Source organism: Sminthopsis crassicaudata, chromosome 2 (assembly GCF_048593235.1).
Source record: "Sminthopsis crassicaudata isolate SCR6 chromosome 2, ASM4859323v1, whole genome shotgun sequence".
Classification (NCBI taxonomy): domain Eukaryota; kingdom Metazoa; phylum Chordata; class Mammalia; order Dasyuromorphia; family Dasyuridae; genus Sminthopsis; species Sminthopsis crassicaudata.
The window spans coordinates 630,103,469-630,131,358 of record NC_133618.1 but is presented as its reverse complement, the minus strand read 5'-3'; the positions used below and the strand labels follow the sequence as shown (position 1 = coordinate 630,131,358).

The 27,890-nt window shown below is 47.0% G+C and overlaps 1 protein-coding gene across 1 annotated transcript in view; it reads right to left on the bottom strand.

Annotated features, from left to right (window-relative positions):
• The window catches only part of ADAMTS7 (ADAM metallopeptidase with thrombospondin type 1 motif 7), a 153,552-nt gene that overhangs the window by 34,033 nt on the left and 91,629 nt on the right, over nt 1-27,890 (bottom strand). The window contains exons 12-16 of the mRNA XM_074296446.1: nt 19,917-20,086; nt 18,968-19,101; nt 15,168-15,288; nt 12,559-12,803; nt 7,307-7,448 (exon numbers count right to left, since the gene is read on the bottom strand). Of these exons, the coding sequence (XP_074152547.1) occupies nt 7,307-7,448; nt 12,559-12,803; nt 15,168-15,288; nt 18,968-19,101; nt 19,917-20,086 (812 nt within the window). The remainder of the gene's footprint in view (nt 1-7,306; nt 7,449-12,558; nt 12,804-15,167; nt 15,289-18,967; nt 19,102-19,916; nt 20,087-27,890) is intronic.

Below are 27,890 nucleotides of genomic sequence, written 5' to 3'. Positions count from 1 at the left end.
CCAACACCATCCTCCCCGGCTGACCCTCGCCCAGAACCGCTGGCCCGCTGGAACACAACACTTCTGCCTGGCTGCTCTATGGCCTGGCCCATCAATGTGACTGTTTAAATAGGAAGCATCTGCTCAAAGACTCAAAAGTCTCATCAGGGGCTGGTTTCTATAATTGGGCTGTTGTTCTTTTTTACGAGGGAAACACTTAGGATGACCAACACCACTTCCTTTCCATTGTAAATACGGCTTCACCGGAGCGGTGGGAGGCTGCAGTTCCAGTCCCAGCTCTGTGACTTCCCACCTGGGTGATCTGGACAAGCCATTTCTCCCTCTCTGGAGTCATTTCCTTCTCTGCACATGAAGAGGTTGTACACGGACTCCTACCCAACACTCAGGGGTGAACACGTCCCCACACATGAAGTCCCCCGATGGTTCGTGACATCTCCCAGCCAGATTCCAAGGGCTGGACACACACACAGGGGCCCCGTGGCCGGAGCGGCCGAAAGTCTCTGAATTGTGTTTTGACTCAAGTTGGACAGTTTGTAAACACTTCCCAGACCCCGTGAGCAGCTGCAAGTCCTGAGAGGTTTCTGAGAATCTGATAAAATGTCAAATCTCTTCTCCCTCCTGACACAGATTCCCGCTCATGTAGAATCTCAGTTGAAAAGAACCCTAGAAACTATCAAAACCAACATTAAAAGAAATCTAGAACACGGGACACTAGGATAGAAATCACAGCAAGTTGGGGCTCTGAGGGTTTTACCAGACCCTTTCCTGTCCTTAACTCTCCTGCCCAAACAGTGGGCCACGTCTTGTCAATCCAACCCTCCCCCATGAGTCTCCGTCTCTCTCATGGTCCTCTGTCTTAGTTCAAACTTTCCTTTGGACTATTAAACAATCTCAGAATTGAGCCTCTCATCTGCCTTTTCCCTCTCCAATCCGCCCTTCACAGAGCTGCCAAACATCATGATATTCCTAAGCACAGAACGGAGCATATTCTTCTACTCACAAACAGTCCGTGGCTCCCTACTGTCCCTGAATTAAAACACAAAATCCTCATCCTGGCATCTAAAACTCTTCACTGCATCCCTCGGACTTTTCCGGTCTTGTTTCACAGAACTTCCCTTCACGGATTCTTCTGTGCCTGCTAGTTGCTTCCCCAGTTTGATATTCCACTTCCCACCTATGGGCTTTTCTCCAAGTGGTTTCCTTTATCTGAAATGTGGTTTTTCCTTCCTTCCACCATCTCCAATACTCGACTTTCTCTAAAGACCAGCTCTCTCCCTACTTACATACACATACAAACAAACACACAGCCTCCCTAGTCAGGAACATCCTGTCTGTTATGGGCCAGAACTCGAAACAAGGTTAGAAGTCAGTGGGCTTGATAAAGACAATGGTAGTTCAGTACATGTACTTAGTACTTACTATAGTTCCACAAGATTTACACCTATGATAAAAGAGCATATAAGCTCAGACAAACTCAGGGAGACAGAACTGGAAGAAAAGAGACCGTGGGGATGGTCCTCCTGCCTCCCCCACAGAAACCAAGATACATTCAGGAGGACCTCGAGAAGCTGCCAGAGGCAGAGAACACAAAGAACTGGAGGCTCAAGCTCTCAGAACCAAGGAGAGAGATAGGCCTCTAAGAAAGCTAACCGGGCCCCAAGAAAGGAGACAAGACTTTGAAAGAGACAATGAAGGATTTGGGCTTTAACCCCTGGCTGCATTTGTGGTGATTACAGAGCTGAAACGAAGGCTGCTCCCAGAGACCCCAAGAAAACCTCAACAGAGAACATTACATTTTAGAGAGAACATTACATTTTGGCAACAGTACATGGGACCAAGAACCTTCATCTGTGACCCAGACAATAGTTCAATGACTTGCCCATGGTAGATTTGAATTCATGCCTAAAATCATGGTACTGTAGCCACTGCACCCCAAGCTGCTGGTAGGAAATGGAAGAGTAGTGTACTAGGGCCGGCTTATGGTGGGCCTTGAATGCCAGACTAAGGAAGCTAGATAATTTAAGACCCAACACGTCTCTGTTGTGGGCTTGAGACTTGTTTCCCAAAATGCTCATCCATACCCTCTTTCTGTCCCGGCGGTCTGTAGTATAGTCTAATGATAATTTCACTTCAGGCTTCTGCCTCTGTTGGTAATCATTCAAATGGCTTCCACTTTACATTTCTCCTGTCTGGCAGTTGGATTCCTTTAGGTGAATATTTCTTAACATATTACCCCATTCCTTACCACTCAACCACTCATAACAAATGTCCTGTGTATCTTTCTGTGTGTGTGTGTGTGTGTGTGTATGTGTGTGTGTGTGTGTGTGTATATATATATTTACTTGTTATTCCCCATATATATATATATATTATATATTTACTTGTTATTCCCCATATATATATATATACACACCAGGTTACATACCATGAATATATATGGGGAATAACAAGTGCCTGTGTACACAGTGAATACATAAAACCATTTCGACTTTTAGGATGAAAACAGACTGTGAACGGCCTCTGCAGACTTTTTTTTTGAAACAAGTCATGCTTTTTCAGAGAGGTATTTCACGAAGATATGGATGGGTCTCATCCTACCACGTCTCAGTGATACCCATAAAGTCACATTTGCTTTCCCCTCTGTCAGAACCTTTCCATTTACTCACTTGTAACCTAGACATACATTTGTGGGTGTATATTTGAGTACAGAAGTTTTATTTCTGGCCCCCACCTTGGATTTTGTGGCCCATTTGTTTGTGAATATCGGGCAGCTAGATGGTTCAGTGGATAGAATGCTGGGTCTGGAGTCAAAAAGACTTGTGTAATTCAGACTCAGACACTTCCTAGCTGTGTGATCCTGGGAAAGTCCCTTAAACCCATTTGCCTCAGTTTCCTTTTCTGTAAAAATGATCTGGAAGTGGAAATTACAAACCACTCTAGTATCTTTTCCAAGAAAACGCCAGAGGGGTCACAAAGAGTCTGACAAGACTTAAATGATTGACCAGCAACAACAATTTATCAATATCCCTATTGCTATTCTCTTCCTTGTTATCCCTAAGTTATAAGCCAGAGGCCGTAGATCAAGTGTGAGAGTGGTCATTTATTAAGCTGTTCCTCCACACCAGGCACCTGTGCTAAGTGCCAGGGATGCAATGAGCAGCACAAAGACAGTCCCTGCCTGAGAGAGGTTCACGTGCTTTACGGGGGCAGTGCAGTGCAGTGGCTAGAGAGCCAGCCCCCAAACCACCTCAGACACATCCTGGCCAGTCATCTTAGTCTTTGGTATTCTGGGCAAATCTCTGAGGCTACAGAGAAGGTGCCAAGGCTCGCTGACTAGCCCCCTACACTGATGGAATCATTGAGTCCCAATAAGGTCTTTTTACTGATCTGTATTAATAGCCCCAAAGATCCACAGCTGTAAAAGGCCTGGAGGGAAGCGCATTTTACAGGAGAGGAAACTGAGTCACAGGGAAGTTAGGAGGCTTGGCTCAGACTGCACAGTGGGAAGCTGCAGAAGCAGGGTAAAAACTGGGTCCTCAGAGCTGGGGCTCCTTCACGTGTTGCACAGAATCCTCCCTCTCTCTCCCTCTCTCCCTCTCTCTCTCTCTCTCTCTCTCTCTCTCTCTCTCTCTCTCTCTGTGTGTGTGTGTGTGTCTGTCTCTCTCTCTCCCTCTCTGTTTCTGTCTTTGTCTGTCTCTGTCTCTCTTCTCTGTCTCTCTCTGTCTCTCTCTGTCTCTCTCTGTCTCTCTCTCTCTGTCTCTCTCTCTCTCTCTCTCTCTCTCTCTCTCTCTCTCTCTCTCCCTCCCTCCCCCATCTATGTCTCTCCCCCCTCCTTTTTCTCCTTACATATGTGGCCTTTTCCACAGTCCCAGTATTCAGGAGTGAATGTGGCCATTGGGCATCTCCTAAACCAGTACACAGGGTCACAGTGGAGTGGCGAGACCACGGTGACTGGCATATAGATGCTGCCAAATGCTGGAGACTGGCTTGTGCCCCAAAGCCCTGCCATGGCCACAGGACCTCACTTGGCCCTGGGCTGGCTGCTGGGCTGGTGCCTGCAGCCTTTCACATGTCAGCAACACTTCGCCCCACACACGTGGTCCCACCCTGCGTTGACCTCCTGTTGGGGAGTAAGAGGTCGGGATGGGACTGAGCTCAGGCTGGCTGGAGCACTGAGATGTGACACAAGGCAGCTGGGGACCAAGGGGCTCTGTGGGACAAGGCCTGGTCCTCTGAGAGAACAGTGGATTGGGGGGGGCAAAGAGTCAGAACAGGGGGTAGAGAGGGGCAAGGAGGGAGGGGAATGCCAGTCCGAGATGGATGTGGAGTAGGGGCCACCTTCGTCCTGGGACTTGGAGCCAGGCTTCTTAAACCTAACGATAGTGCCCATTAATCTTGGGGCGATGAGGTGAGAATCCAGGCCATGGGTTAAGGGCCTGGGAGAAGAAGGGAGCCAGAGCCCGAAGGACGAGGACGCAGCAAAGAGAAGGAGGATATGGAGTCATTTTAAAGGGATAAATTATAAGAAATTAGGACTCATGAATCACACACATTTTGTAGATGGGAAACCAACCACAGCTGCTCTCAACTTTCTCAACCAACAAGCATTTATTAAGCATTTACTGTGTACTTGGCGCTGTGTTGGGTGTCAGGGATGTTAAGGACAAACATGGAAATCTCCATTCTCGGGGAGAGCCTCCCTGGTGAGCCTCAGAACTGCTGGGAGCGGAGGCTGTGAGGCTCAAGACCAGGGGTTCTCAAACTATGGCCTGCGGGCCAGATGTGGCCGCTGAGGACGTTTATGCGGCCCACCGGGTTATGGCAAATGGACTGAGGGGCGGAGACAGAGCGTGAGCTTTTGTTTTTACTCTAGTCCGGCCCTTCAACGGACAGTGAACTGGCCTCTATTTTAAAAGTCTGAGGACACTGCTCAAGACCAATGTGCTCACATTCCCATTTGCACAGATACTTACGCTTCCAAGTCTGGGGGACATGTCCAGAAGGATGGCACACTAATGCCTCCCTGCCCATCTCCAGATCTGCTCTTCTCCTTCCCAACCAGCTCTTGCCTGTCTTTCAAGGACTCTCTCCAAACCTACTTGATCTAGGAAGCTTTCACCTCCAGCCATCAAGAATCTTGACATAGAGCTGGAGGACCTTAGAAACTCAGTCTATCTTTACAGATAAAGAAATGGGTTCAGTGACTTGTTCAGTGTCACTCAGGCAGTTATTGGTTAAGTTGGAACTTGATTCAACCAATGAGCAATTATGAAGTGCCTACTGTATGCCTGGACCTGTGTTAGGAACTGGGATCCAAATACAAAACTGAAACAATCCATAATCTCAAGGAGAGAAGACCTTCGGGTCATAAGACCTAGACCTGGAAGAAATGGGAGAACATCTGACCCAGCTCTGCCATTTGTAGATGAATAAACTAAACTCGAGGAGGAGCGATTTGCCCAAGGCTTGAACCAAGGAACCAACAGGCATTTGTTAAAAACTTACTGTGTGCCTGTATCTAGGGGATGGGCAAGAAATACAAAAATGGTGGTTTTAAAATAGTAACAATAGCTAGCATTTATATAGTGCTTTAAGGACCACAAAGAACTTTACCTACATCGTCTCATCTGATCATCACAACTCTGAGCGGTGGGAGCTATTTCTAGCCCTATTATGAGGAAAATGAGGCAAGAGGGTCCCACAGCTGAGGCAGTATATGAATCCAATAGCTAGCTACCCCTAGAGACAAAAACTCAAGTCTGTACTCTTACATTTTACAGGGAAGGAATATTTACGTCTTTAAAGCCAGAAGAGTTTCCAGGATGTCATGCCGCCCCCTGAAAAGGTTCTCTGAAATAGCTGCACGAGCAGTAGCCTTTGGAGTTGACCCATGACCAGCCCAGCTGGCTCAGGGGTCTGAGCCACCGAGGAGCTGAACGAGCCCAGGAGCTCCCGGGAAGTCCACGCTCTCCTCCCAGAGTCCTGAGTACAGCAGCTTCCTGGTCGGGAGGCTGTCCTGAGCTGCCTCCAGAGTGACAGCCCACCATAAGCAGGCTTCCCCCAGGCGCTCAGATGCTGAGATGGAGAAGTGGGACCCCCCTACACGATACCCCAACCTTCAAACACAGTGTCTGCACAGCTGGGTGACACATGCCTAGGGAACATGCCTTTGCTTGTTCTCCATCCAGAAGAACCCCCATTGCCCTTTCTTTCATTTCCTCTTGTCTCTCAGGGACTCTTGTGAAGGCTCATCTCCCTCAACATTTGTGTGAATGATGTTAGAGGGTGACAACTCATCCCCAAGGACTCTCCCCTCTGAGCCGAGAAATCAGAGGGACCCTGGGTTGGAATAAAATGGGGCTTTGACAGTGCTACTACTGGGCTTATATCCCAAAGAAATACTTAAAATGGGAAAGGGACCTATATGTGCCAAAATGTTTATAGTGGCCAGAAACTGGAAGAATTGGAGAATGGTTGGGTAAATTATGGTATATGAAGGTTATGGAATATTATTGCTCTGTAAGAAATGACCAGCAGGAGGAATACAGAGAGGCCTGGAGAGACTTACATCAACTGATGCTGAGTGAAATGAGCAGAACCAGAAGATCACTGTACACTTCAACAACAATGCTGTATGAGGATGTATTCTGATGGAAGTGGAAATCTTCAACATAAAGAAGATCCAACTCACTTCCAGTTGATCAATGATGGACAGAGGTAGCTACACCCAGAGAAGAAACACTGGGAAGTGAATGTAAATTGTTAGCACTAATATCTGTCTGCCCAGGTTACATGTACCTTCGGAATTAATACTTAATGTGCAACAAGAAAATGGGATTTACACACATATATTGTATCTAGGTTATATTGTAACACATGTAAAATGTATGGGATTGCCTGTCATCGGGGGGGAGGGAGTAGAGGGAGGGAGGGGAAACTTGGAAAAATGAATACAAGGGATAATGTTATAAAAAAAATTACTCATGCATATGTACTGTCAAAAAAATTTATAATTATAAAATTAATAAAAATAAATAAAATAAAAATAAAATGGGGCTTTGAGTCCTAGCTCTCTGTGTGATCTAAGCCAGGCCCAATTTGCCTCATGGGTCTTAATGTCTTCAGCTATAAAACAAGAGGGGGTCAGGGCCCCCAGGCTCTCACCTGTCCAGCTCTCGAGTCCTGGGGGTGCCCGGGGGTGCAAGGCTCCTCCGGAGGTGGCCCAGCTGCTCCCTCTGCCATTGGTTATCTCGGGACAGTAAGGGTCTGCCCCGTGCCCTCCTTGCTCTGGGCCCCAGTGTCTCACCTGTGCCACAGGTCACAGTGCATTTGGTCCAGGATCCATATCTCCAGGAGAACTCAGGGGGCTGGATCTCATTCTCACTGTCTGCCTCCCTCCGGATGGTGTACTGGTAACGTACCCCAGGATTGCTCTCCTGGAACAGCAGCTGGAAGGGGAAACCGAGGCAGTGGTGAGAGTGACTTACTGCAGTGCCCAGGGGTTGTGATGATGGAGAGGGTCAGCTGTGGGGGCCTGAGGCCATCCTCCAACCGGACCCAGTCCCCTTGGCTCTGGAATGTTCGCCTCTGGAAGCACAGGTGGTGAGCAGAGCCAGCTTGGCTGGGCCCAGCAGGCCAGACACTTCATTAGCGAGTCAGGGGCTTCCTCTCCTTTCCCCTTGTCACCCCCGGGGTCCCGGCTTCATCAGCTCACACTTAGATGGCCGCCAGCTGGCAGTCCTGTCCCTAATCTGTCCTCTCTGTCACTCCTCACTACTCTGGCTCGTGGGTCCACAGGAAGGGGCTTCCCCTAACAAGAGGAGTTTTGTGGTAGAGTGACTGGGGGTCAGACTTGAAGAAAGGGGACTTAGTTTAGAATTCCACCTCAGATTTACTGGGTGGCTGTGGGCAAGTCATCTGACAGCTGTCTGCCTCAGTTTCCTCAACTGTAAAACAGGACTAATAATATACACATCGCCCACTTCACAGATAATGTAGCCAAGGCAACTTGTAAACCTAATTACAAACAACAGCTATTACCATTAAAGGTCTTTATATAATAACTGGAGAGCCCCTTGACTGGTCAACTGTAAGAGGATCCTTGCTGCACAGAATTTTTCACTTCCCTTAAGATTTTGTTCGAGTCCCTCTCCTTCTTTGTACATTTGTACATTTTCAGTGAACAGCATTATGGTTTTTTCCTCTTTCCTCTCTCCCATTGGGAAAAAGAAAAACAAAGTCGGGGCAGCTGGTTGGCTCAGTGGATAGAGCACCAGCCTGAAGTCAGAAGGACCTGAGTTCAACTCTGGTCTCAGACACCTCCTAGCTGTGTGACCCTGGGCAAGTCACTTAACCCCAATTGCCTCAGCAAAAACAAAGTCCTTGTAACAAATATTGAAAGTCACCAACAAACTGCCCCAGTGGTTGTGTCCATCTCCTTCTGCACCCTGAGCCCTCATTCCTGTTTCACCCCTGACCCCCAGGAATCATGGCTGGTCCTCGCCCCCCCTTCCTGACCCCTCAGTTTTTGGGACCCCCATCCTCCCTCGCAACCTCCCATCTGGTTTGCACCCACATATGTCCAATTACTCTTTGAGAGAATGGAAGCCTGTCGAGGGCAGAGTTTTCCCTTTCTATCTCCTGTGCTCAGCAAGCAGTCCTGTATCGGAGTCTGGGACCATGTGGAACACCTTATTAGGGCTGGAAAGTTCATCCAGCCTTCTTGTCGTTCAACAAAGGAACCCAGCCCGGAGAGACGAAGGCAGCAAGTGGCTGGAGCACAGGGGCTGCAGTCAGGAAGCCCTGAGTTCAAATTTAGCCTCAGACGTACTAGCTGTGTGACCCCGGGTTACCATCTAAACCTTAATTTGATTGTCTGTGAAATAAAAACATGGGAAGTTCCTCGTGATCCTTCCACCTTTCCTCACCCAACACAATTTCAGCAAATTCCGCATCCCTTCCACTTGCCTGCTGGGTAACTCTGGGCTAAGTCTGGATGGTCGCCCGCCCCTCTGAGCCCCATGGCTGAATGCTTCTGAGTCAGTATGGAGGGAGGAGAGGAGTGGAATCCCATGCCCATGCCCACATCCTGCACGGTTGAGCAGCCCAGCTCCCCCCACCTGGCCCTGGAAAAGGGCTCCTGGGGGGATGGGAGGGACACAAGATGAAAACATCTGGGGTCCAGCCGCTGTCCAAGGCTGGAGCGTGCTCCTTCTGCCCTGAGGAGCTGGGGAGGGAACAGCCGGCCCTCTGGCCAGTGGGGAAGGACTGCTTGGACCCTGTCATGGACCCTCACAGGGCGATCGAAGGTGGGAAGTAGGGCGGCAGAGCAGCTGGGAGGGGGAGACATTCGGAGGCCAGTCCCTTCTTCTTTCTTTACTTCCATCTGACTTGGGCCGAGATGTGACTTCTCCAAGAAGCCTTGGTTTCCCCACCCAGTCAAATGAGGGGTTGGATTAGAAGTCTACAATGTATGTCCTTGGGCACCATCTGGTCCAACCCTGCCATTTAAAAGAGGAGAAAATAGGTCTAAAGGGGGTCATGTCAGCCAGTATATAGTGACAGTGGACCCTCAGCTCTCAGGCCAGCGTTCTTTCCTCCACGCTGGCCTGCCTTTGGTGAGAGGCCTGAACAGCCCTCACAGGCAGGGACCAGGGACCGGGACAGCGCCCCAACAGGCAGGGTGCTGGCCTTGTACCCCAGGGCCCGGTGCTGCTGCCCCGATGGAGCACGGACTCTGGTCCTGCTCTTGGGCTCTGGGGGGCTCTGCCAGCTTCTGGAGAGAGTCATTTATTCATTCACCCAAGTATTTAAGTGATATATACATGTATGTATTGTATATTCATATATATTTATGTTCCAGGAAAAATTATATATATGTATGTATTTGATAGATTGATAGATATACATAGATAAAGTGATAGATTGGTAGAGAGAGACAAAGACAAAGGTACACACAGAGACAGAGAGAGACACAGAGAGAGACAAATAGAGATAGAAAGACAGAAAGACAGAGAGATAGAGATAAAAACAGATAGAGAAATACAGAAATTCTTGGCACTATTCTAAGTGCTGGGGATACAGAGTCAAGGACCGTAGCCCCGGCCTGGAGGACACCGTCCTATCGCTTTGGAGAGGGGTTTGGACGTCAGGGCTTGTTAGGGTCTTCCTGGAGGGCGGCTGTTTCCCACAGAGGGCAGGCCCTGCTTCCCTTGGCTATCATTCTGAACCCAAGATGCTTTTGGGAAGTACAAAACAAAGCCAGTACTCACAGAGCACAAGATAACCTTGAGGGAGGAGCTCCAAGGGATGATCCGATCTGGGACTTGATTGTGGGTCTGTTAAATGAGGCTCTCTGGGCCCAATCTGTTACTTTCCCATGATCCCCCACTGGGAGGATCCAAACTGGGCAAGGACTAGGTCCCGGAGGGTATCTCCGGGAACCATAAAGAGTCTCTTTTCCTGCAGAGCAGGATGGCCCCCAAATTAGGCCCGGGACAGGGAGAAATGAACCATGTGAACCTGAGCTCTCCCTCCCATGTTACAGATAGGGAAACTGAGGCCCAGAGAAGTTAGATGCTTCCCCCAGAGTATACAGGTAAGTGCTCAGGATTCAAATCCAAATCCATCTTCCCATTCCCCTGTGAGTATTCTATTATAAGATTTCTATGCATTTGGAAACCCAACATTCTTGCATTCTGTAAAAGTCACAGATCCTTTAATTTCTAGCATACAGTCCTTATAAAAATTTCATTTTCCGGCTCAGGTGCCCTGGAGGGGCAGGAAGGGGGGAGTCATCTGGATCCAGCCTCCTTTCACCCTGAGGGCAGAGGGGGGCTGGGAAAGCCAGGAAAGAGTAGGAGCCCCAACAGCTTTGGGGTGCTGGCCCGGAAAGGCTGGGTACAGATTTTGATCTCCATACTGACCATGGTGTTCTGCATATAGTAGGTGCTTTAAAATACATGTTGATTTAGTGGTTTGCCATAGTAGGTGCTTAAGAAAACTATTTGTTAACATACACTGAGCATAGGTTTAACATACAACATAATACATATTAACATATATGTTTAACATGTAATATTACTTGCCTTCTAGAGGAGGGAGTGGGGTGAAGGGAGAAATTTGGAACACAAGGTTGAAAAATTATCCATGCGCAAGTTTTGAAAATAAAAAACTCTAATAAATAAATAAATAATTTTCAAATTTAAAAAAAAAAAAAAAAAGAAAGAAAAATAAAAAGTATTTGTTGATCGACTCTAGCTGACCGACAAAATCTCCAGAGGAGACCGATATTGCCAGCATCCTGGCTCCAACCTCTACTGTGTTTCCAGACAAACCGACCTGTCTATTCTTCCCCGTACATGCTTCTATTCAGTCTTCCACCTTCATGCTTTTGCCTAGGCTGTGCCCCCTGCCTGGAACGCCGTTCCCTCTCACCTCTATACAAGGTTTTTCCTGATCCCCCTGATTAGGAGCCCTCCTCTCCACAACTCTAAAGTACCTGGTTCATATTTCCTAGGTATTTGTATCCATGTTGTCCCCCTTAGAATATAAGCCCCCTGAGGAGGCCATCAGCTTCATCTTTGTGTTTGTTTTTCAGTTCAGAGCATTCACTTATGGCACTGAGCACTTGGAGGACTCAGAGGATGGAAGTAGAAAGAATAGTAATGTGTGCACTAATGACAGCATTTTATTGCCAGGAAGAGTGATAATAAGTGAATCTTCAGGCCCTCCTGTCAGGTAATAATGATGATAATAAAGCTAGCATTTATATAGCTTTATTTCAGTGATCCTCACAACAATGGGAGCAGGGAGCATTGTACAGTATTCTCAGCTACACACACAAAATGGGACTACAAAATATTATCATTCTAAGGCCCCTGTCCTCTGGGGTGTTGAGAGAGAATATCTCTAAAAAGGCTATCTCTAAACCATTCCGCAAACCTAGAAGCATTTATCTCTATATGTACATAATGCTAATTCCGTACATTCCCTGTACTTATGTAAATGCTAGCCACTAGTCAGTCCCACAATTATTCAGTGGCTGCCAACATGTCAAGCACTTTGCTAACTCCATGTGTCCACAGCTTTTGACCCTTAGTCTCTTCCTACTAGTATGTGAGCTCCTTGAGGTTCTGGGGACTGATTTTTGTCTGTATTCCCAGGGTTTGTATATAGTATCTAGTATACAGTGAACACTTAATACACTTAATAAATGTTTGTAGATAACTGAGAGTTGTGAAGATACTGGACTTAGAGGCAGGAGATCTGAATGCAAGTTTTCCTTCCACCACTTATTAGCCATATTATTGTGAATAATTCATTTTCCTTCACTGAGCCTCAGTTTTCTAGTCTGTAGCATGGCAATAATACTAACCCACAGGATTTGAAAATTCAAAAGTACTCTAGAGGTGGAGCTGGGTCTCTCCCCAAGCTGAGAGATCCCTGAGGAGAGCTTGTGTCTTCTCCCGAACTGGGAACTGCTTGAGATTAGTGGCTACGTTACCTCCAACATATGACGCACAGAACAGGGTACCCCAATCTAGGGTGTGGATGTACCTGAATCCAGATGGGCTCCCGGGTGGGTCCTGGGGATGTGAGGTTCTCCCAGTTGCCATTCCTTTCATACGTGAAGGTGGTCCCGGCTACTTTGTAGTCCCCGTTCCACTGGATGGTCCAGCCACCATTTAAGAAATACTTCTCCGGATCCTCGCTCCTCAGTGCCAGAAAGTTTGCAGCCTCAGCCACCTCCTCAATACGGATCTCTCTTGCCCCTGCTGGGATCAGCCCGATGTCCACGTACCCTGCAAAGGGTTTAAGTGTCTCCTCAGCAAGCAGAAACTCATCCAAACACCTGCAGGCAGGGGTAGTCTTGGCTAAGAAAACCCTACCCTGACCCACCCCTCTTCCATCCTTTTCCTCTCACCGGAGGAAGCCTGAAATCATTCTCGCAACTCTCTCTTGAACTGAAGGTTTTGATTCTTGGTAAAGGCCCCGTTTCTCAAAAATTCTAAACTTCATGACCATCAACAAAAGACAGACGAGAATTTCACAAATGCCTGGAAACAAACTTCAGACCTCTGTAATGTGCGGTTTGTTTTTTAAAAGGGCATGTTAACCCTCCTGCCTCCTTTGGCCTGTCGGAGCTGGGGCCCAGAGGAGAGGGAGTCGAGGAACAGGGAGAAGTCGCTTGCTCCAAGAACAGCTCCCAGAAGGGAAGATTTGTTTCCAAAGAGGGAAGTTTCAGGTCAGGAGGAGGTTGGCTTTCTGGCCAAGAGCATGGCTGACCTCGGGATTCTTAATGGAACAAGAAACTGGTTTTAACTAGAAACTAGTTTTTAATACCATCTTTGATAAGATGATTAGAAAGCTAGAGAGAAGATAGAGTGAGAAAGAAATGGAAGATGGAGAAGGAAAAAGAAATAGATGGAGAATGTGGGTGCCTATGGAAGCACTCTTGATCATTTAGTAAGTATTTAAGATTATGGATTTAGAGTCGGGAGGGATCTGATACACAACAAGCTTTGCAGAGGTGAGATTGAAAAGACAAGGCAGCTCCCTGGAGTGGGAGGTGAGGGAACAGGCAGGGTCACTAATCTGGAGATTTTTAGCATGGAGGACTGGAAGTCATAGGATGGTCTCTTGAAAAGAGCCCAAAAGGGAGTATAAGTTTAGTTTGGGACGCTATGAGTGAACCGATGGCCAGATATCGACCTGAACATAACCACCAGATGAAAATGATTGAGGCTGGTCATGTAACTATGGAAGTCATTCATAGAGAGCTGATAACTGGAGCCAGAAAAGTGAACAAGAATGAAAAAAGAACACCAGAAGAACTGAGGAGGAAGCTGACAGCAGAGCAGTTAGATAGTAGGAGAAAATGGACCAATGAAGGAGACTTAGAAGGAACAGATAGAAAGGAAAGAGGAGAAACTGAGGCACAAAAACCAAGGGAGAAGAGAAAACCAAGATGGAGGAATCCCAGGGAAGGACTCAGAGGCCGTCCAGTCCCACTTTTCCCTTTTGGAGATAAGGAAACTGAGACCCTGAAAGGTATAATAAAAACCACAAAAATAACAATGATGATAGTTAGCATTTATATGGTGCTTTAAGGTTTGCAAAGTGCTTTGCAAGGGCTACCCATGCAGGGTATTCCTAACCCCATTTTTACAAATGAAAGAACTGAAACAGATTAAGTCCAGTTGTCCAGGGTCACCCAGTAGTAAGCATCTAAGGAAAACTAGTCCAACCTTCTCATTGTACAGCTAAGGAAACAGGCCCAGAAAGGCCCAGGTGGCACAGAGGAGAGTGGCCTGGGCCTAGAATTAGGATGGACCCATTGGGTTCAAGTCCAAGCTCAGACCTTGCTGAAAGGGTAAAATGAAATATTTGTAAAGTGCGTGTCTGAAGGCTGGGAAACGTAGACCCCGGAGAAGAGAGCATGAAAATGAAAAGAATGATCAAAAGTAAAATCCAAGAGGAGGGAATCAAGGACGCCTCACTACACGTTAGAAAGTAAGCATCCTACGGCCAGTCAGACCTCAGAGGCCATTCGTCCAGTCCCCTCATTTTTTACAGACAAGGAAACTGAGACCTGGAAGGAGAATCTTGCTCAGGGTTACACAAGTAAGAAGCATCAGAGGTAAAATCTGAAGCCATCTTCACTTCTTTGGTTGTTGTTTGCTGGCATTTTATTTTCTTTCTCATTTTTTCCCTTTTTGATCTGATTTTTCTTGTGCAGCAAGATAATGTTATAAACACATTTGCCTATATTGGATGTATCTATATTTTTACTATGTTAAGATATATTGTATCACTTGCCATCTAGGGGGGGCAGGAAGATACAATATATGTAAGGATATACGTAAGGATAGTTTTTCAACCTTGTGTTTTGCGAGGGTGAATGTTGAAAAACTATCCTTACATATATTTTGAAAATAAAAAGCTTCAATAAAAAAGAAATTAAAATGTCTAGCTATTATCATGAAAAGTTTTGACCTCAAGGACCCTCTGAAAGGGTCTCAAGGACGCCACTCTGAGAAACATCACTCTGAATTATGAGTGGAAGAGTCGGGGTATCCCAGGAACCCAGCGCCTTCTTGTGAATTCTGGGTCACAAAGTTCTCTGCCACAAACCTCTGCTTCCTCACCCCCGCTCTGCCCCTTACCCAGGCCTTCAGTCTCATCAAATGTCTTCTTCACTGTTTCGCAGGTGGAGCCGTCCCCATGGCACACGCCACACCGGTCCTCAATGGCATTGGAGTCAATCTCATAGTCACAGCCCACGTTCTGAAACACAGCCACCCCGGAGGTCACTGTCTGATGGACCTGCCCTCACCCTTCCCACGAGCCTCTCTGGTCCTGTCTCCCAGCCCAGAGGGTCTCCCACCTCATCAGCAGGTGGTCTGTAATGATCTCGGGAGCAATCAATCAACAAGCATTGATTAAGCACCTGCTGTGTGCTAGTCTCCTTATCAGACACTGGAGATATGAAGACAGAATTAAAACAGCCTCTACCCCTAAAGAGCTTACCTTCTAACAAGAAAACAACACACGTATGTAGTTATATTAAACACATGCAAAACAGACTCAGAGTAGCTTGGGTGTGGGGAGACCTTGGTAGGGAAGGATGCTTCCTTGTATAAGGGGGCACTTGAATGGAGGTAAGCGTCCTGGAGAGCATGGGAAGAGCCTGGGTCAGCCAGACCTTGTGCAGAGGGGAGGAGCATGTAGTAAAACAAAAAAGTAACAAGAAGCCAGACTAGGAAGAACTTTAAATATTAAACAGAGGAGAATAGATTTGATCCAAGAATTAATAGGGGTCTGCAAACACATACAGACTCAGGGAGATAATAAAAATAAATCATTTGAAAAATGATTTATTTTAAATGTTTTGAGATTTACAAAGCCCCAGTCAGGTGGTAGGAATGCTACTATTATTATCCTCATTCTCAAAAAGCAGATACTGAAGTTCAGAGAGGTTAAGACAAAGCTTCAGAGCCAGGATTTAAATCTCAAGACTCCCTGCTCCAAACATCCTCTCCTCCCTCCACGATCCAGTTCTACTCACTGCCCTGACTCACCCCAGCCATCCCCTCATCCACCTCACAGGATCATGGAGTGTGTGAGCTGGAAGGTGTCTCCTAAATAGAGATTTTCATGCACTGACCCTCAAGTGTAGGAGTCAGGATGGAGGCCTAAGGGATGGGAAAAGTCACTATTCTAAAGCCAATCCAAGTTCAATTATGGCCCGCAGACACTTAGTAGCTGGGTGACCATCAATAAATCACTTAACTCTGGTTGCTTCAGTTTCCTCAACTGTAAAATGGGTATAATAATCTAACATCTATCTCTCAGCATTGTTGTGAGAATCGGATGAGGTAATAATTGTAAAGCATTTAACACAGAATGAGCACTCTATTAAGGTTAGCTACTATTTCTTTTCAGTTTATTAAATTAGATCAGGGGTTCTCAAACTACAGCCCACGGGCCAGATGTGGCTGCTGAGGACGTTTATGCAGCCTGCCGGGTTATGGGCTGAGGGGCAGAGACAGAGTGTGAGCTTTTGTTTTTACTATAGTCCGGCCCTCCAACAGTCTGAGGGACAGTGAACTGGTCCCCTATTTAAAAAGTTTGAGGACCACTGAATTATAGCTTAACCCCCTAATCCCAACAGCTACCATCAGCTGGAGCCTCCATCTGAGTAATGGCTAAGATTCTGCTCTCAGATGATATTTCTGTCTCGCTCTTAAATCCCATCCCATCCTCATTACTCCATGGCTCAGGGGGCCACCACTAGCTCAGTAACCCCCCCCCCCGCCACTCTTCTTCTTCCACCTCCTCTCACAGTAGAAGCATTCATCCCTGAATCCCCAGCCAGTGTTTGGCTTCATAGAATAATGGCCCTAGGAGAGGGTGACTTTTCAGATTGGGTTCTTGCACACTCTGGACCGTGAACCAGGGACAAAGATGAGGAGGAAGGGTTCTCCAGCTACAGGAAGATGACTATGTAAAAGCAAGTCACTTAACCCCAATTGCCTCAGCAAAAAAAAAAAAATTAAAGAAAGAAAAAAAGAGAGAGAGAGAGAGAGAAGAAAGAAAGAAAGAAAAGAAAAGGAAAAGAAAGAATGAAAGAAGGGAAGGAAGAAAAGAAGGAAGGAAGGAAGGAAGGAAGGAAGGAAGGAAGGAAGGAAGGAAGGAAGGAAGGAAGGAAGGAAGGAAGGAAGGAAGGAAGGAAGGAAGGAAGGAAGGAAGGAAGGAAGGAAGGAAGGAAGGAAGGAAGGAAGGAAGGAAAGAAAAAGAAAAAGAGTGTCGCATACAAGCAAAGGCAAATAGGCTGCTTTCTCTGGAATGTGGAATCCATGAGGGGGAGTAATGGAAAACCAATCTCTGAGGTTGGAGCTTGATTGTAAAAGACTTCACTGCCAAACAGAGATTTGTGTGTATTTTACTCAAAGTAAATCGGAGCCACTGATGCTTCTTAAAAGGGACCCTAGAGGAGCAGTGTGGCTCAGTAAATGGAGTGGGGGTGGGGATCTTGGAGCCAGGAAAATTTTATTTCACATTCCACCTCTGACTCATCCTGCTGTGGGACCCTCAGCTTCCCTCTCAGTGCCCCAGGCAACATTCTAAGACAATAAACTGCAGATCAGCCTGGGTTGAGCTGAGGGGAATCTCCCAAACAAATCATATCAAAGAAAAAGACCAGCCAAAGAAAATGTTCTTTAACAATTGGGGCTCTCCCATGCTGGAATTGGCTTTCTCGGGAGGTAATGACTTCCCTATCACTAGCAATGATCCCTGCTCAGAGAACATGGGAATGGTCAGACTGGATGATGTCTGAGGTTTCTGAGCTGAGAGAGTCTGCTTTGGACTTCCTGGTTCTCTCAGGCTGTATCCCCTCCCAGCCTCCTCCACAGCTAGAGAAACCAGCAAGAAGAGAATGCCCCAGGTAAGTCTGGCATCACAGTCTCCCCATCTCCCTTGTCTGGCCCAAACTTTCCCGTCCTGATCCTTTATCAGTGGCCCACTCAGCCACCTTTACACTACAAAGCTGGCTTTTCATCTCTTTGAGGGTTTTTTCTTTTGTGGGAAATGTTTTTTCCAGAATTAGGAACCAGGAACCAGATTTTCTATTTCTGAGCTAGAAAAAGCCTTGGAGGCCAACTTTGGTGAATGAAGAAATGGAGTTCAAGGACAGGGGATGTAAATACGGTCATAAAGCTAGGAACAAAGGGAGATTCAAACTCGGGTCTTCTCATAAACTAAGTTGCCTCCCCACCTGCGCTCCCCAGCTCCTGCCTTGGGGACTGCGAGGAAACCCATGAGTCCCAGACAATGGACTTGATGTTGTTTATGAGCCAATCCAGCAGGGAAGCCATTCTGTCTCAAAAGATCCGAGATTCAGAGCTGGGAGGGAGTGATGAGGTGATTTAATTTCTGATGAGCAAACTGAGGTCCAGGGAACTTCAGCCCAAGCTTACGCAGGCGGCAAAACCATTCCCATAAGCTAGGTCCCTAGACTCTGAATGTAATAGTCTTCCTATTGGACCACACCAGATCGTGCATTTTAATCATGGCCCCATGTACAAGGAGGAAATAGTTGCTCATCTTCTCCCTGAAGACCGGGGACCTGTTCTTTCTGTCTTCCCTTGGAGGCTAGCAATAAAATAACTCAACATTATTTTATTTGCCCCATTTGGATACTTCAAAAGCGCTCACCCCATGGGAGCTTACCCTTTATGATCACAGCCCCTCCCCACTGTATTGTTCTGGATGAAAACTTTCAGAATTTCTTTAGGATTTAGCCACTGAGGCTGGAAGTCTCTGTGGCCCAAGCCCTTGGACACTCAGCTCCTCAACAGCTTGGGAATGGGCCAGGCCTCCTCATGCTGCCCATGACTTGTCTGCCCCAGAGCCCCTCTGGTCTGAGCCCAAAAAGGGGCAGGGCTTGGGGAGGCAGGCATACCTTGCAGATCCCGTTGATGCACAGATCTCGGCTGGTGTTCCCTTCGAAGCAGGGGGTCCCATCTACAACAGCATCCCGAAGCTTAATTGCAAAATATTCATTTGAAGGCCGGCAGTGCAGCTCACAGGGATTAACTATAGGCATGAATCCAGAGAGAGAGAGGAGAGATCAGAAAAGACTGACCAGCCGTGAGTGTACTGCCCAAGCCTTGGGCCAGGGGAAGGAACCCATTTCTTTCTTACTCTCTACATATGGCTAAAACTCTGGGCAAGCACCCCCTTAATAAAGGCATTAAAGTAATGAATTACAATGTGGGTTGGGCCAGTAGCTATTTGCAAGGAAGGAAAGAAGGAAAGAAAGAAAGAAAGAAAGAAAGAAAGAAAGAAAGAAAGAAAGAAAGAAAGAAAGAAAGAAAGAAAGAAAGAAAGAAAGAAAGAAAGAAAGAAAGAAAGAAAGAAAGAAAGAAAGAAAGAAAGAAAGAAAGAGAGAGAGAGAGAGAGAGAGAAAGAAAGAAAGAAAGAGAGAAAGAAAGAGAAAGAAAGAACAAAATAACAAAAGAATGAAAGAAAGAAAGAGAAAGAAAGAACAAAATAAAAAAATGAAAGAAAGAGAAAGAACAAAATAACAAAAGAAAGAAAGAAAGAAAGAAAGAAAGAAAGAAAGAAAGAAAGAAAGAAAGAAAGAAAGAAAGAAAGAAAGAAAGAAAGAAAGAAAGGAAGGAAGGAAGGAAGGAAGCACTTAGTAAGTGCTTTTTCCTTCATTTGTTATCAAACGAGCAACTACCTCCCCTCTCACAGCTCCACATTGGGATGGACAACAATGCAAAAATTGGAGCAAAAATGCCCTCAGTCTTTAGAAGCTCAGCTCCAAGGGCTTGAGGCTGGAGGGATCAGGAGTGGGAGAGATTGCTACCCAAGAGATCAGGCCATGGTTTCTGAAGGTGACTTACTGTGGTTAGACACAGGGACCCACTTGTACTGCTCTCCCTTGTAAGGCATGGCATCAAACTGGCTGCACTGGATGTGGCGAAAAGATGGCCGGTCAGCGGGGCAAGCCTGGATGCTGCACAAACGGAATCGCTTCCGTTCCCCCACACAGTATTTGCCGCCATACTTGGGCCTGGAGGTGAGGAATAAGAGAGAAGAGAAACAAAACAAATCCAAAAACAAATCAATCAGCATGCATGTGTTAAGCACCTCCTGTATGCAAGGCACTTGTGCCTGGTATTGGAGACAGAAAGTCAAGTAGTCCCTGCCCTCTAGAAGCTCACATTCTACTGGGGGAGGCAACTTGAAAAACTTGGGGAAAAAATCTCACAGGACTAGTGTTGAGGTACATTTTTCCTTTTTCCAGAGGAAGAAAGAGAAAATAAATGCTTGTAAATTGAAAAAAAAAAATAGAAAAAATTTCCATTAAAAACAAAATATATTAAACTAATTAAAATTTTTTTCAATTAACATTTTCTCTCCCTCCTATACCTCTCCCTCACCAAAAGGGGAAAAAAAGAAAAGAAACCATAACTTTTGTAATATATACATAGTAAGATGTCAATATGATATATACATAGTAATATATTACATAATATACATAGTCAAGGCAAAATAAATTCTGTATTGGTGACATGCAAAAAAAAATGTATCTGATTTTGCAAATAAAGCCCATCCTCTAGGGTAGTGACATTAGTCCTCTGGGACTCTGGGTGGACACTGTGTTGATCAGAGTTCTTAAGTCTTTCTCAATTGTTTGTGTTTCCAGTGTTTTTGTTATTGTGTAAATTGTTCTGCTGTCTCTGCTTGCTTTACTCTGAATCAGTTCATGCAAATCTTCCCAGGCTTCTCTAAAACCATCCACCTCTTGGTTTCCTATAACATAAGAGCATTCCTAGACCACAACTTGTTCACTCATTCTCCAGATAATGAGCAGTCCCTTTGTTTGCTATCTTTAATAGCACAAAAAGAGCTACTATCAATATTTTTGTGACCATTGATTCTTTTTCTCTTTTGTAAAATAATTTTTGAGGCCTAATAATAACCGAGCTCTGAAGGAAACTACAGAACCCTGGTGCATTGAGCAGGTGATGCATTCCAGGCGTAGGGGACTGCCCGCACAAATGCACAGGGAGAAGGGAGAAGGAACTTCATGTGCAAGGGGGGCTCCAAGACCATTTCAGTGATATTAATGAATGCATGAAGAGGAGTGACCTATCAGAAAGCTGAAGAGATAATTTCCTACTAAAAGCTAGCACCCAGTAAGGATGCTTTAAGGTTTGTAAAGCACATCATAAATACTGCCTAATTTGATTTTCACAACAACTTGAGGAGTTAGGTACCATTATTATCTCCATTTTACAGATGAAGAAACTGAGTTTCACTCTTGACTTCCCAGACCCTATTCTGGCTGCAGAGAGCCACCACTACGAAGACCTTCCCATCTTGCCTTTCTTGCTTCCCCAACTCCCCGAAACGCTTCTGAGCAGCTGAACTGCTCTTGCAGCTTAGATGAGAATTATCAACTCTATTCCTTCCAATGAGATGGAGATTCACTGGACTTTAACATTTCCCTGACTCTAGACCCTCCACATCCTCAGCACTATAATCCAACCAGCTGATAGACCCTAAGGACCTGTGGGTCTTACCATCTATGCTACTGCACTTATATAACCTTTTTACCTTTCCTGAAAGAAACTTTTTTCTATGTACTGTCTCCCCCAAATGAAATACAGATTGCAGAGAATGCCTTCCTTGTTTCTTTGTACCCAAGTGTTCAGAACAGTGCTCAGAGCACCCAGTCAGCACTCAGTAAGCACTTTTTCCTTCATTTGTTATCATGGCTGAGCTCGCATCCAGGTTCTAGGCTTGGAATGAGAGTTCAATGTTTTTTCATTTATTCAAACTCAGGAGCTGTTCCTTAACCCTGGTGTGGCAGTCACACAAGTCATGAATCTCTCTGGGTCTCATTTTCCACATCTGTAAAATGAGGGGACTAGACCAAATCAGGTTCTTAAACTGGGTTCCTTGGGAACCACTAGGAGTTCATGGATGGACTTCAAAGAGTCTGTGAACTTGGATGGGAAGAATTCTATCTTTCTTTTAATATAATTGGTCTTATCTCTTTGGAAGCATCATTCTGAGAAGCCTCATTCTGAGGCTTTACCCAGACTGACAGAGAAGTCCATACCACATCCATGGATGGAGTTTAAAGGATCTGTGAACTTGGACAGGAAAAATTCTTTCTTTTAATATAATTGGTCTTATCTTAAGCATTTGTAAGCATCATTCTGAGAAGGGTTCCTAGGCTTTAGCCAGACAATGCGGAAAGGGTGAAGACTTCCTGGGTTATTCAGTGCCTCCCATGTGCCAACCTCCTATTGCTGAGGAGAGACAAGAATTAAATCATCCCAGATCCCAAAGAAACATGAAAATACGGGCCGACTCACTCTATGGTGATTTGGGATGGGAGGAGACCTTGGCAGCTGGGAATTCCCAAAGCTTCAAGCAGGAGGTAGCCCTGGAGCTGAGCTTTGAAGGCAGCTAAGGAGTCTCAAAGGGGGAAATAAGGGGGGGGGAAGGATGACAGGTATGAGTGACAGGCTGTGCAAAGACATGTAGGTGGGAGATGAATAGATATCCACTGGACCAACAAGTGGCTCAGTTAGCCTGCAATATAGCATCCCTCAAGTAGAGCAAGAGCTGCCTTAATTCTCTGCAATGCTATAATCCTATGATTAGCACTTAGCACCTGAGGCTGCTGGGGGCTCAGGGGGATAGGGTGCTGGATCTGACTCAAGAAATGATAAGTTCAAATCCCATCTCAGACATTTACTAGCTATGGTTCCTTGGGCAACCTCTCTGCAAAACAGGGAGAACAGGAGTTCCAGCCTTCCAGGGGTATTGTGAGGATCAGATAAGATGATGTTGTAAAGCATTTTAGAAATCTTAAAAATGTTTCCTATTCTTGTAGTTATTATTATCAATTGGATATATAAAATCAATTGGATGACATGGGAGACCCTGGCACGGACCACCCAGCATGGGGTGCCCTCGTCAGAAAAGGAAGGGGCTGTGAGCAAAGCAGAACTGAAGTAGCCCAAAGGAAACAGAAGATGCCCCAAATCAGAGAAGCCCCCAGATGTTCACGGGGTTTATTTGTACTGACCCGTGCCAGAGCATCCCGAGCCGGTGTTAGTCTGGGCAGCCATAGTCAGACACACTGTAACTCGACTCTAACACAGTGAGGTCATTGTGGAACACTTCAAGGACAAAGGACCAACCATGTTCCAGGTAAAGGGCTAGGACTGACAGACGGAGAGACCTAAAACCGAAGCTGTGCTCCCAAGCGATTGCCAAGGTCGGGCCAGGAAAGGTACAGCCGTCCAGTGTGGCGTGATGGGACCCAAAGGGGAAGGGGAGCTTCCCAAAGGGCAATGTCGAGTCCACTGTTCCCTTTCTATCTCTCTTGAGTGCTTAGCACAATCCTTGGCACACTGTAAAGTACCTAATAAATGATTGTTGACAGATTAAGGAATCTGGTCGGACTTCAGGGAACAGGTGACATTTTACCTGGCCTTGGAGACATGTTACATAGCCTTTGCTTTGTCATAAGAACGTAAAACATGCCTTTTCCTCATTTATTAACGGGCAAAAAAGGGAGGAGAGATGAAGGAGGCAGGAGAGGAAGGCATTCAGGGCAGATGGAACGGCCTAAGCAAAGGCTCGTGGGTGAGATAATGGCAGATGTGCTCGGAGAATGGTGAGAAGTTTGGCCAAAGCGCAGGACAAGGTGAGCTTAAGATAGGAACACAGAGTTGGGGAGGGGGCTTTCAATGCCAAGCTAAGGGTCTGGAGGTATAGAAAATGACATTATAGCTTCCCAGAAAGTCAGAACTAGGAGGCATCCAATCTTCTTGTTTTATAGATGTGGAAACTGAGACTCAGGGAGGGGGACTGACTCCTTCCCAAGGTTACCCGGCTAGTAAACGATAGACTAGGATTCAAAATGACTCCTGTGTTTGCTGAACTTTCCATTAGGTCACGCTTCCTGGTTTCCTGACACTAAAAATGAGTGCACTCTGGACATCTTCTGGGTGGTCAGGAGAATGCCCTGAAGCAGCTCTCCCTCCCCCCAGTCCTGGCTGGGCTGGAGGAGGGCTGCGGGAGTGACCCTCTGCATAGACCTCCCTGTGTCCTGGGGATGACACCATTGATGTCAGGGCCCAGCTGGCCCTTCCGGGTTGGGAGAGGAGAGGGAAAGAGAGGAAAGGGTCTTGATCCTTCAGACAAAGACCCTCTGCTCTTCTCCCCTCACCCATCAGAGACACAGCTGAGCCTGCCTTTGACTCTGTGACCCCTGGAACAATGTTGTATTCAGAGGCGACCTGCTTTCTAGGCAACGCTGGTCTGTTTGGAGATGGGAAGCCAGGGCAAAGGGCATGAGAATGACCACAGGTGGACACTGCCACCCTTCTCCTCTCTCCTTCCCGGCCCTCCCAGGAGGCACCTGGGCCTTGATATTTCAGAGTGAGTTTTTCTACCACATCCAGCCCCGACTCCCAGAATGAGGACAACTCAGAATCGGGAATTTTGGAGAGCAAAGGCACTTCGGGGACCTCTTAGACCAGGGCTTCTTAAACTTTCTCCATTTAGCCAGAGAAACTTTATGCGATCCCAGGTAGCTAAGTACATAAAATAGGTATACAAGTCAAACATTTACGGCAGCAACTCGGAATTCTGGGACCCCACATTCAGTTACATGGCCCCATCTGGACTCATGAACCACGTTAAGAAGCCAGGACTAGATCGCTCTTATTATTTAAATGTTCGTATGCCCAGGACTGGGCCCAAGACTCTGGACATAGGAGATATTACAAAAACATTTGTCCACACAAGATGAAATCAACCTTTTCCCCATAATGCAGCACACATTTTATTAAAAATCCAATTTAATTTGAGGTTGGACAAAGCTCTGCCTTTCAGAAATCTAGAATTATTCCTCCCTGCTTCCAAATATTCTACAAAGCTCTGATCTTTCCTGAAAGATTCATGGGGATGGAGTGAAGGACCTCAGAACTCATCTGCTCCCATAAGCTCATTTGGCAGCTAAGGGCCCCAAAGTCTCACAGCTGGTGAGCCTCGGAGCAGAGCTCTCTCTGCCAGGGCTGCTTCCTCGGGATCAGGCAGGATCTCTCCCTCAGATGTCATAGAATATCAGGGCTTTTATGTTCTGGAGAGGTTAGGTCCTTCTGGCTGGCCCCCATCAGGCCGCGGTCAGTTCTGGCTTGAAGTCAAGATTCGAGCTATCCCGACTAGCATGGTCATCCCTTAGAGGAACAGGTGGCTTGGAAAGGGAGTGGAGAGAGTGTGGCTGGAGGATCTGAGTTCAAATCTAGCTTCACACTTACTAGTTGTGTCACTTGACAATTACTCCACTTACTCCCAAAAACAACAAAAAATTATCAAATGCAGATGGACAGAAAATCCCAGAAGAGCCAATCTTTTTTTTCCCAGGTGAGCTTAATCTATCAGTTTTTTTACCCAAATGAGTTTAATCTCTCAGTTTCCTCGCTGATAAGACCATGATAATATTCCCCATACTTCCACCACCTCATCCATCAAATGAAATAATGGCTGAAACTCCCAGTGGAGCACGGTGAATGAATGTGTGAATGGGAAAGCATTTCCCAAGGCTTCACTAAGCGCTAACGCACCGTGAGAGGCGAGTAATTTTGGCCCCCCTCATTCTGAGTTGGTGAGGTTCATTGTACTACCTGGAATTAGGGGAAGCCTTCCCAGGAATGGTTAAACCACTTAATCGACTTGGCCAAGGCCATTTCCTGAACAGGGCAGAGGTGGGGGAGGGACGGCTGCTGTGGCTGGAACAGGCCAGTCCTGGGAGAGCCCAGAGCTCCAGCACAGAGAGCCTTGGAGCTCGTGAGTCCCTGGCGTGAAGCTGGCAAAGTTAGGATTCTGCTCCACATCCTGGGCTTCTGTCCAGCTGCCAACACAGAATGTTACTCGCCTGAGACAGGCCACGGGATCAAAATCAGCAAGACTGACGTGGGGCTGGTGGATTTGGGGAGTCAGAAATAGCTGGTCCTAGGCCAGCCTTGAAGACAGCTAAATGGTGGGATCTCTTAACCTCAAACTATTCCCAGCCAGCTCTCAAAGATCTGTAATAATAATAACAGCTAGCATTTATATAGCACCTACTGTATACCTGACCTCTGTGAAGTGCTGTACACATATTCTTTCATTTGAGCCTTATAACTCTGGGAGGCAGATGCTATTTGATGCTTCTTTACAGCTCAGGAAACGGTAGAGAGAGACTACATGAATAGCCCTGGATCAGAACTAGTTAGCCCCTGAGGACAGATTTGAACTCCAGGCCCAGTGACCTCTCCACCGGGCCAGTTTGCCACCTGTTACAGAACAGGGGGAGTGAGTTTCCACACTGTAGATCACCCACATGAATCAAATCATAAAGCCAGTTGCCCTGCCACCTTCCTTCCCCAAATACTTTCACTATTTGCTAAGGAGTTGTTATTAATAGGCAGAAAAAATAAAAGAAGCAGAAGGAACCTGGGGAAGAGCCAGGAGATCAGGCGCCCAGCCTGTCTGCAGGGAACGAAGCAAAGAGGAGGAAAATCCTTCACTTGGTTAAGTACAAACAGCACTGGCTTCCGCCCCAGCCTGGGGTCCCAAGAGATAGAGCAGTTTGAGTCCCACCTCAGCTAGTTACTAGCTGGGTGACCTTGGGTGAGAGGAGCCTCAGTTTCCTTTTCTGTAAAGGGACGGAAAGCCTGGAAGCCCCGAGAAGTCTCATCCAGCTCCAGCTCTGCAAGGTGTGAACCTCTGCGGGAGGCTGAGTGGGCCCTTGGCCGCCTGGCCCTAAGCAGGATGACCGTCTGGCCAGGTGTCCCGCTGCCCAGCCTGCTCCCCCTGAATCAGCTGCCAGCCCCCCAGGGCCTTTCCATGTAAGGCTGGCCCCCTCACATTCAGCCCGGGACCTCATGCTCTGCCCCGACTGCTGGGAGCAAGCCCCCGTCCTCTGGCTGCTCTCTTAAGAAGTCCTCAGGGGGCCGCGGGGGCTTCCTCTACCCTCTGCTACAGCCCGTACCCTCACTAGATGCCCGCCACTCGCCTTGGGAAAGCAGCAAACCTCATCCTAGGAGGGGAGCAGAGCTGGGACGAAGGGTGGGCAAGGTGGGCAGCTGCCAAGGGCCCGCGGTGGAATTCTTTTTATGTGGCTTTCATGAATGCACATATTGTGATGTGACCTCCAGGTCCCAGGAGCACAGCTGTGGAAGCCGCCTTTCCAAAGCAGGGGGGCTGCCGTGCAATGGCGAGGAGACTCGGAGCTGGGAGGGACCACGGGGCAGTAAGCCACACACGGGCTTCTGCTACCTGGGGGAGGGGCAGAGGGAGAGGAGGGCAGGATAACTTCAGACCTCACCAAGAAAAAACGCCCTGACCCAGCTCGGGAAGACAGGAGCCCTTGTTCCGGCCCTCCTCCCGGAGCCCCAAAGCCACATTAAAGGAGGCTGCTTCTCAGAGCCCACTAGCATTCCATCTGGCTTGGGGAGGGGGAGGAGGAGCACTCCTCTCTAATTATAGGACTTCCAGAAGAAAGCGCCCTTGGAGATTAGCAGGGGCCATGTCCGCATTCCCCAACTGAGCAAAACGAGGCTCCCAGAGAGGCGGGATAACTCGGGCCGCCGTTGGCCTCTGAACGTGCTGCTCTCGGACATGGCTCTTGTCTAGAGCACTCAATGAGTCCCAGGACAGAGGAGCCTTTGTCTCCCGAGGAGAATCTATGAGTTCTGTGAGATTTGGGGATGGTTTGTTTTTGTCCGTCTCCTCAGGACCTAAAAGGCTGCTGGTACTTGGCAGGTACTGAATGGTGGACAAACCACTGGTCGGTAACCCGG